This window comes from Branchiostoma floridae, chromosome 4 (genome assembly GCF_000003815.2).
Source record: "Branchiostoma floridae strain S238N-H82 chromosome 4, Bfl_VNyyK, whole genome shotgun sequence".
Taxonomy (NCBI): domain Eukaryota; kingdom Metazoa; phylum Chordata; class Leptocardii; order Amphioxiformes; family Branchiostomatidae; genus Branchiostoma; species Branchiostoma floridae.
The window spans coordinates 28,148,376-28,158,033 of NC_049982.1; the positions used below are offsets into that span (position 1 = coordinate 28,148,376).

The 9,658-nt window shown below is 39.8% G+C and overlaps 1 protein-coding gene across 1 annotated transcript; it reads left to right on the forward strand.

The window, feature by feature from the left end:
- Positions 1–4,089: 4,089 nt before the first annotated feature.
- LOC118414235 lies at positions 4,090–9,099 on the forward strand. Its single transcript, XM_035818136.1, has 12 exons — positions 4,090–4,264; positions 4,638–4,732; positions 5,182–5,276; positions 5,621–5,767; positions 6,043–6,138; positions 6,382–6,477; positions 6,733–6,828; positions 7,071–7,166; positions 7,414–7,536; positions 7,761–7,871; positions 8,093–8,183; positions 8,511–9,099. Exons 2-12 carry the CDS (start codon positions 4,672–4,674, stop codon positions 8,519–8,521), a joined length of 1,023 nt encoding a protein of 340 aa, XP_035674029.1. The 5' UTR covers positions 4,090–4,264; positions 4,638–4,671; the 3' UTR covers positions 8,522–9,099.
- The last annotated feature ends 559 nt before the right edge of the window (positions 9,100–9,658 follow it).

A 9,658-nucleotide genomic window follows, 5' to 3' on the forward strand; every position in this document is an offset into this window, starting at 1 on the left:
TTAAAGGTAACACATTCACTGACAAACAGCACGGAAAACCTAATCTTTTTAGTAAAGGTAACGATAGTTTGAAAGCCCATCAAGTATCTGCAAGTACGAGTACTGAGTTACAAAATGGTGTTTATAGCCTCGCTAAGTACCCACATCTCATCGGCCATTACTGCATTGATTCAATAGCTTAGTACTACTTCACCAGCCAAGTCCGTGGTCCATCAGAGACTTGATTTCGAGGCTACAGTAGTCTTCTAGAACATTCGGAACAACACTTACGTCAGTCTGTTGATATTGTGTGTGAAATATGGGGCTATCTTTACCCTGACGGTGCAAAATGTTACATCAATCACAGGTGTCCACAAAGTACTCCAAAAGTGTTCAAGCTGGCCTAGAATCAAAGACTACATAAACTGCCTATGAAAAACAAAATGGCTCTCGGGTATCTATCTCTATTATGTTATTCATCGCTAAAACGTTTTTACTTCTTACTAACGTAATAGTATATTCTCGTAGTTTATGAAACAACGGTATATGTAAGGCAATATCTAATATGCTGTGGAAATGTAAAGAAGCTGTGGCTTTTTCATGTTTTCAGCATAAGATACCTGCTCTTTCCCACGGATGAAACCAACCCTCTCGGACCTTTCATCAGCGTGACCTTGTTAGTTGAAAAAATGCTGGTGCTACTAACTTGCTTTCGCAAATAGGTCAGGCTTACACCAATCAGGTAACATTGCGGAACTTGTACACAAGAAATAAATGGTTCAAAAATTCGAATAATGATGAGACTTGAGGAATTAACATCAACATCGCACCTCGAAAATCACTTTCATATTATCATAAAAACTGTCAATACCTTAATATCAGTCTACATGAGAAAAAATCTTTACCCGAACACAAGAAAAATGCGTAGTTACTAAGCAGGGTTTGACGCGTGTCTGTCATGTTTACTATAAACCGATCATTTTGGCGTCCCCAATGATGTCAGTATATAACTTTTAGCATCAATACTTTTAAAAGAGACGAACATGCATTCTACTACTTTCGTGACAGACCAATCTGGTAACGATTTAAGTAATAGGTCAGACTTCTGGTATATTTCGTAATGTTCAGACATGCTGCTACGTTTCGTAAGCTGACTATTATTATTACATCATATTTCTGCCCAGAGACAGGCACCGAAAATGAACATTCCCACGGGCATATATTCGGGACAGAAAACGTTTTCTTGTCTTTCATGTCTTTCAATCTATAGAGCGCATATTTTCGAAAAAAATGTGTTGCGAAAATTGCATTGGCAAAGGTGACACAACACCTGACAAACAGTATGGACAAACTAAAGTAAAGGTAACGACAGTTTGAAAGCAAAGCGAGATATCTGCAGTTACGAGTTCTACGTTAACATTGGTGTTTATAGCCTCACTAAGTACCATCACCCCATCAACTAATACAGCTGTGATTTACCATATAATAAGCGCTACTTCTCTAGCCAGGTCCGTGGTCCAACGGAGACTTGATTTCGAGGCTACAGTATCCTTCTAGAACGTCAGCTGTAGATATTCTGTGTGAAATTTGGGGCTATATTCACCATAACGGTGCAAAATGTTATCACCCAAGAGGTGTCGATCAAGTACTCCAAAAGTGTTCAAGCTGGCCTAAAATCAAAGACAACATAAACTGCGCATGAAAACCAGAATGACTCTCTTCTTTGTCTTGTTATCCCATCTGTAAAAGCATTTTTATTTCTTAAGTATCTACACTTAGTCCATGTAACAACGGTACATATTAGACGGCAATCTGTAAGGTGATATAGAAATGTACGGAAATTGTCAACTTCTCATGCTATCAGCCAGTGTCAGCAAAAGTTTCCAGGTTTTTCTCACAGACTAAATCAGCCCTCCGGAACCTTTTAGCGTGACCTATGCTCTACTTAGATCCCCTGTCAATTAAAAAAACAGCAACTCAGATATAGCTGGCGTTACCGAAAGTAAACTACTTATATGAATGACTAACCCGACAAAAGTTAAATCTCCACAGTAAAGTCAAAGATCAGGCTTTTAGTAAATATCGTAATGTTTGGACGTGTTTCATTTCGAATGATGGATATTATTGCATCAGACTTCTGCCCAGATACAGGCACCGACAATGAACATTCTCACAGGCATTAAAAACAGACGATGTCGATGTTTCCTTATCCTGCATCTCCTCACAGCTATGAATCCTAGATAGTGCACGTTTTTTTCAAAATGCGAGTTTTGAAGGAGGCATTGACATAGACAAAGCAACCCCTGACAGTAAGCGCGGAAAACATAACCTTATCATTTAAGTTAACAGCAGTTTGCTATAGCCCAGCATGGAACCTGCACGTACAAGCAGTACTTTAAAATTGTGTTTATAGCCTCGCTAAGTACGCAATACACTATCTAATAGGTACTACTTCACTAGCCAGGTCTGTAGTCCTTCAGAGACTTGATTTCGAGGCTACGGTAGCCTTCCGGAACATTCGGAACAACACTATCTTGTCGCGAAGATCACTTTCATATTATCATAAAATTGTCATCACTTCCATATAAGTCTACAAGTGAATAAAACCTACACATGGACATGACAATGATGCGTAGCTACTGGGAAGGGTTTGGCATGTGTCTAGCCTTGTTCATTATTAATCGTTCATGTTTACTCGCCAATGTACGTATGTTATCATTTTAGAACTTTAACAACTTTCAAAAAACATGCATTTTACTACTTTTTCAATCCGGTAATAATTGAATATCCAGAGTAAATTCATAGGTCAGACTCTTTGCATATTTCGCAATGTTCAGACATGGGGTGAGGTTTCGTAAGATGGCTATTGCATCAGAAATCTGCCCAGAGACAGGCACCGAAAATGAATATTCCCACGGGCATATATGAGGGACAGATGGTGTTTTCTTCTCTTGCATGTCTTTTCAGCTATAAACTATATGCCGCTTTTAAATGGGCGTTGCGAAAATTGCATTGTTAAAGGTAACACATTCACTGACAAACAGCACGGAAAACCTAATCTTTTTAGTAAAGGTAACGATAGTTGAAAGCCCAGCAAGTATCTGCAAGTACGAGTACTGCGTTACAAAATGGTATTTATAGCCTCGCTAAGTACCCACATCTCATTGGCCATTACTGCATTGATTCAATATCTTAGTACTACTTCACCAGCCAAGTCCGTGGTCCATCAGAGACTTGATTTCGAGGCCAGTTAAGTCTTCTAGAACATTCGGAACAACACTTACGTCAGCCTGTTATATTGTGTGTAAAATATGGGGATATCTTAACCATGACGGTGCAAATTTAATCACCAGTAGGAGTCTACAAAGTGCTCCAAAAGTACTCAAGCTGGCCGAGAATCAAAGACTACATAAACTGGATATGAAAAACTCTCGGATATTCATCATATCATTCCATCGCTAAAATGTTTTAGTTCTTGATATAATAAATACTCATAGTTTTCTTAACGATATATAAGTCTTGTTCGATGAAAGCTTGGAAATGTGAGAAAAGTTTAGTGAGTTTTTGTGGTCTAAGCATATATTGCAACACCCCAATCGAACCCTGAAATCTTTTAACCTGGCCCATATGCTACTTGGATCCACTATTACTTCTAAACATCAAAACTCAAAAATAGCTGTTTTTACTACATATATACATCGCTATGTGTTTGACATGTGGTTAAGTTTCCTAAGATGACCATCGCATCATTACAGATTGAAAAAAATTCGATCAGCAAGATTTATGATTTTGGACAGGCAGTTACGTTTCCTAACTATGACCTCATATTCAAAAATCTGCCCAGAGACAGGGACCAAAAATTGACATTCCCACGAGGATTGAGGACAGGGTATGCTTTCATAATGTTGTCTTTCTAGCTAAGAATCACAGAGAGCACACGTTTTACGTAATGTGAATTGTTATCGGTTCCAACCACTTTTCTTAAAAGGGGAGCTTCCAATGCTAAGATACGACTAACTTCTTGGAACTCGATCCCGAAGAAGTACACCTTATAAAACATAAAACTACCAGCAGGAACATTTACTTTTCTCACATTTGAATTCAAATTTAGATTTCTGGAATATGAACTTTAAAGAAAGGGAAGGAAAACTAACTCCCCTCTCTACAGCCCACATTGGTCTGTGCCAAATCCACTACTTGGTGGAATCTTTCCAATCGAGTCATACCGTTCTGGACAGAGGAGGAGACGAGACTAGAACTGACTTTTCTAGAAATTTCTTTTGAGGTATGTACAATCGGGCACTTATGGTTTTTGTTTTTCAAATTGCAAATCTGTAATTCCTTTCTACTTTGAAAATGTTTCAACAGTTTGAATGTGTAGCTCATTCAATATTGAAGAGGAGAAAGGGACTTGAGAAATCAGCCGGCACTCGAAAAACTGTGTAGACAGGGTCTTGCTCTTGGTCGGACAGGGGGTGGGGCGAGGGAGAACAGTTTGGCTAGTCTACCTGTGAATTTGCATGGGTAGAATTGACATTTTCTGGCTAAGCAAAGGACACAGAAGACGGGGTCCGTTATAACTAGGACAATAGCAATCGCTGCCTCTAGTGTGGACATTTCGGTTTGACGAATACTAACTGTAGTTGTATTTATTTCAGGTTTTTGGCCAATACGAGTGAAGACTGAGTCACCATGTCATTTCGACACATCGCGACACTTGCCGTGCTCCTTGCAGTCGTCATCGCAGCTGAAGGTGAGTTGTTGTTGCTGATTTGTTCTTCGGCGTGTCTGCGCGCTCCAAAATCGGTCGGATTCCCTACGAGTTCGTACGGCGGCGGTACTTACCACTTACGGATCCCCAAAGATTGCCCACGTTTTGGCACGTAGACAGCACGTATTTGCACGTGCGGCGGTTTGTGCCCATAGCTTAATTTGGTTTGTAAGTTTACAGGCGAGAGTTTTTTCTTCGTTTCTTTTGTAAATCAACATATTTACGGTTTGTTGTTCTAAACTGTTGTTTATTTGCTGTTTATTAGAAGCGCTAGCAGAAAATAAGCTGTTTTGCACAAGTCTGTGATGTACTAAGTTATAGGCCCTCCGGCAGTATCCAGTACTTTAGTGCGTGTGTTTTTTTCTTCTGTAGAACAAAAACTGTAGGATAGTGTACAGCATAACGAACAATATTTTTACTGTTTTCTCCAGGACGCCCCAAGGCCGACGATGACTTTGCTGCTGCCAAGAAACGTGCTGCCAAAGCTGAATCGGACCAGCTCAGCAAAGCTAATGAATTGCCCAAGGTCAGTCTATCATTTTAAAAAATCATGTCAGCCCTGTATCTTGAACTGTAATTTTGGAATCTAAAAACTTTAGTTCTAAGTTGTCCACACTGTTCCGGTCTTTTTTCTTTCTTTATATGGATCGTAGCAGTACAATACAGAATGGTGCACTGGGTAAAGGAATGCTGAGGTCATACATCCACAACACTAAAACACATTTACAATGTACTTCTCCACCGGAAGTCTATTCCTTTTATTTGCTCATGTCTTGCTATCCACTCAATAAATCAATTTGGACAGCTCCCTGCTGAGGTATAGTTTGTGCAAGGGAAAGGAAAACTAATATGATCATGATCTCGTTGTAGGTGGCCCCGGCCGAGTACGAAAAAGTGGTGAACAAGGAAGCCCGCGTAGGTATTGACCAGGCAGGATCGAGGGGCATTGTGTTCATCCCCGACTACAGTGATAGCATTGGATCAGAGGCCAGGGCAAATACTGATGAAATCAGCCAGGTATGCCCTACCAAAGCATACTCAACAGCTTTAGACCAATTTCTTAGCAGTACATGTGATAATCGCAGCAGTACAATACAATATGGTGCACTGAAATCACTTTACAATACAATTTCCACTATTGTTACATTTCTTAGTAGTAGATGTGATACTTCCTAACTGTGAAAGTTGCATGTTTTTCCAGTAATGTTTAAAGTGTGTGAATGACAAGAGTTTTGTACCTGATATCCTTTAACTGTGGCAGTACTGACCATTCTGTACAAACTTGCCGACAGGTGAGGGACAAGCTGTACGAACAGGCTGTAAAAGACTTCAAAGAGCAACAGGCCGCTGAAATGACTGCCCTGGTGGAAGACCCGCACCGCCAATTTGTCAGTCCTATATCTTGTACTTTTAAATTAACAGCTGTAGTTCTATTTCTTAGTAGTACATATGATACTTCCTAACTGTGAAAGTTGCATTTGTTTAGTTCTGTGTAGACTCGAATTCTTCTAAGAGTCTAAGACATCATAATTTCTTCGTATAATGTTTAAAGTGTGTCCATGAGGAGAGTTATGTACCTGATATCCTTTTACTGTGGCAGTACTGACTCTTTTCTACAAACTTGCCTACAGGTGAGGGACATGCTGTACAGTCAGGCTGTAGAGGGATTCGAAGCGCAACTGGCCGCTAAAATGACTGCCCGGGTGGAAGACCTGGAGCGCCAATTTGTCAGTCCTATATCTTGTACTTTTAAATTAACAGCTGTAGTTCCATTTCTTAGTAGTACAAGTGATACGTTTGAACTGTAAAAGTAGCATTTTTTTTGGATCTGTATAAATTTGAATTATTCTAAGAGTAGTCTAAATCAAAGACATCATAATTTCTTCCGTTAATGTTTTAAGTGTGTCCATGAGGAGAGGTTTGAACCTGATATCCTTTAACTGTGGCAGTACTATAAACCTTCTGTACAAACTTGCCTACAGGACAGGGCCGAGCTGTACCTTCTGGCTGGAGAACCCTTCAAAGTGCTGGCCGCTGAAACGGCTGCCCGGGTGGAAGAAATGGAGCGCTACCCATCTGTCAGTCCTATATCTTGTCCTTTAACAGCTGTAGTTCCATTTTAGTAGTACATGTGATACTTTTAAACTGTAAAAGTTGCATTTTTTGTTCTCTATAGACTTGAATTATTCTAAGAGGAGTCTTAATCAAAGACATCATAATTACTTCCAGTAATGTTTAAAGTGTGTGCACGAGGAGAGTTTTGTACCTGATATCCTTTAACTGTGGCAGTACTGACCCTTCTGTACAAACTTGCCTACAGGTGAGGGACGAGCTTTACAAGCAGGCTGGAAAAGACTTCAAAGAGCTTGAGGCCTCTAAAATGACTGCCCGGGTGGAAGACCCGGACCGCCAATTTGTCAGTCCTATATCTTGTACTTTTGATTAACACCTGTAGTTCTATTTCTTACTAGTACAAGTGATACTTTTAAACTGTAAAAGTTGCATTTTTTGTTCTGTAGAGACTTGAATTTTTCTAAGAGGAGTCTTATTCAAAGGCATTATAATTACTTTCTGCAATGTTTAAAATGTGTGCATGAGGAGAGTTTTGTACCTGATATCCTTTTACTTTGGCTGTACTGACTCTTCTGTACAATTACCTACAGGTGAGGGACATGCTGTACCGTCAGGCTGTAGGAGAATTCGCCGCTGAAATGGCTGCCCAGGTGATCGAAGCACGGGAGTTGTCAAAGGCGGGTGAGGTTCTCATGGCTCGCGCCCTGTCGCATGTAAGTCCCTGCCCCATCTTCTTACTTCAGTGCAATAGCCGCATGTGTCCGATGCTTCTTCTGTCTGCGCTTAAGTATTCCTTTATGTTGATTCCATTCTAGACGTTTAAGATGTAATAATTTGTTCAGTTTTTGTGTGCATGTGTGTGCATTAGGGGAGTTTCGAACCTGTTATATCCTTTTACTGTGGCAGTACTGACCCTTCTGTACAAACTTGCCTACAGGACATTGCCGTCAGGCTGTGGAAACATTCGCCGCTGAAAATGCCTGGCCTCATTGGAGCACGGGAGGTGTCAAAGGGGGATGAATTTCTCAAGGCTCGCGCCCTGTCGCATGTAAGTCCCTGCCTCATCTTCTTACTTCAGTGCAATAGCCGCATGTGTCCGTTGCTTCTTCTGTCTGCACTTAAGTATTCCTGTATTTTGATTCCCTTGTAGATATTTAAGATGTAATAGTTTGTTCAGTTTTTGTGTGCATGTGTGCATTAGGGGAGTTTCGAAAGCTGTTGTGCTTTTAATGTAGCAGTACTGACCCTTCTGTACAAACTTGCCTACAGGTGAGGAGCGAGCTGCCCCATTTGGCTGAAGACGACTACAAGCGCAAAGAGCAGGAGGTCGCTGATAAGCCGGAAGCCCGGTCGATAGATTGTAAGTCCCAACCCGTTTTTTTTACTGTAGTCCAATAGCCGTATGTGTTCGTTGCTTTTTCTCTGTCCACTCTTAAGTATTCCTGTACGTGGATACCATTATGCACATTTAAGATCATACCACTGATATGATTTAATTCAATACGTTTCTGTTAGAATTATTTCATACTTTTCTGTTCAGTTCATTTTTGTTCATTTTCATATGAATATATCAAAGTATATATGTATATTTAGGCATTGTTAGCTCGAATAATTGTTTTAACTGTAAATTAATTGTTGTTTCCTTTGAATTTTTGTAACTGACGGATGTTTTTCTTTCTTTTCCCAGATGAGGAGTAGCTCCTGTGATGGCGCCTCGTGCCGCCAGAGAACCACCATCTACCTCGCCTTCGTGCTAACACTGCATCACGTGACAGGCTACATCAACCAATCACCGCCCTTCATCGCAACACATAAATAACAACAACATGACAGTACATGTAATCCACGTCTATATAGCCGTAACGATCTCAAATATCATCCGCCATTGTTGTAATACTGCTGAATCAATTGTGTGGGTTTTTTTTATCTTTATACGCATACAAGTTTCTTTTCGTGTATGGCATTTTATCTGATACAGAAATTATATGGCTTGTTAAGTTGAATTTCAGTTAATAAACAAAGATGTGTGGTCAACATGTGTGTTGGTTTGTACTTTTTGTAACTTAGCTTAGTTAGAATTTGAAAGTTTTGATGATAATGGATTGGAAAGATTGTGGTTTTCGAAGGCCAAGGGTATCATCTTTTGAAATCTAACAGGCCAAACAGAGCAAAATACTTGTAGTAAAATAAATGACTTATTCAAAATGCAAAGAACAATAGTTTATATAAAGTATAAAGTATAGCAGTAGGTTAAAGTATAAAGTACAACCATAGGTTATATCAAGTATAAAGGATAACAATACATTAACGTTTAAGGAGAGGGTGGACTTGGTCCGGGCAAGCAGCCCGCGATGATGATGTATTTAGTATTAAGTATAAAGATAAGTTGAAGTATAACAAAAGTTTATTCAAAGCGGCCACATGCATTCATCCTTTATTTGATAAATCTTGACATTTTTTATAATGAACTTAGAGAAAGGGCAAAATTATATTTTCATACTCTCTTAGCTTGCATTGAACTTGCAGGTCTAATACTCGTTTGGTGAATTTAGGGACCAAATAACAAAACAATGCATGTACCTACATGTATATGTGAAGAAAGCATTAAGCAAAACAGATCATGAATTAGACACCTTTCCAAAGTTCGGCGCCATGTTGGATGCTGGCTAGTCCCCCTCTCTTTATAAATGGAAAGGTCCAAGGGTTACGTTACGTAGAACAACACAGAATTGATGCGCGCCCCCTGGGGTCTATGACAAGGGTTGTACTACATAAAATTGTTGGAGGCTGAGTAAAATGCCTTATTTGAGAAGTAGCAAGGTATAACATTTGCCG

Excerpts from the sequence above, each read along its gene's own strand:
- LOC118414235 (XM_035818136.1), top strand. The coding sequence starts at position 4,672 with ATGTCATTTCGACACATCGCGACACTTGCCGTGCTCCTTGCAGTCGTC. Across the intron at positions 6,139-6,381 it reads AAGACCCGCACCGCCAATTT|GTGAGGGACATGCTGTACAG; the intron begins GTCAGTCCTATA and ends ACTTGCCTACAG. Across the intron at positions 7,872-8,092 it reads AGGCTCGCGCCCTGTCGCAT|GTGAGGAGCGAGCTGCCCCA; the intron begins GTAAGTCCCTGC and ends ACTTGCCTACAG.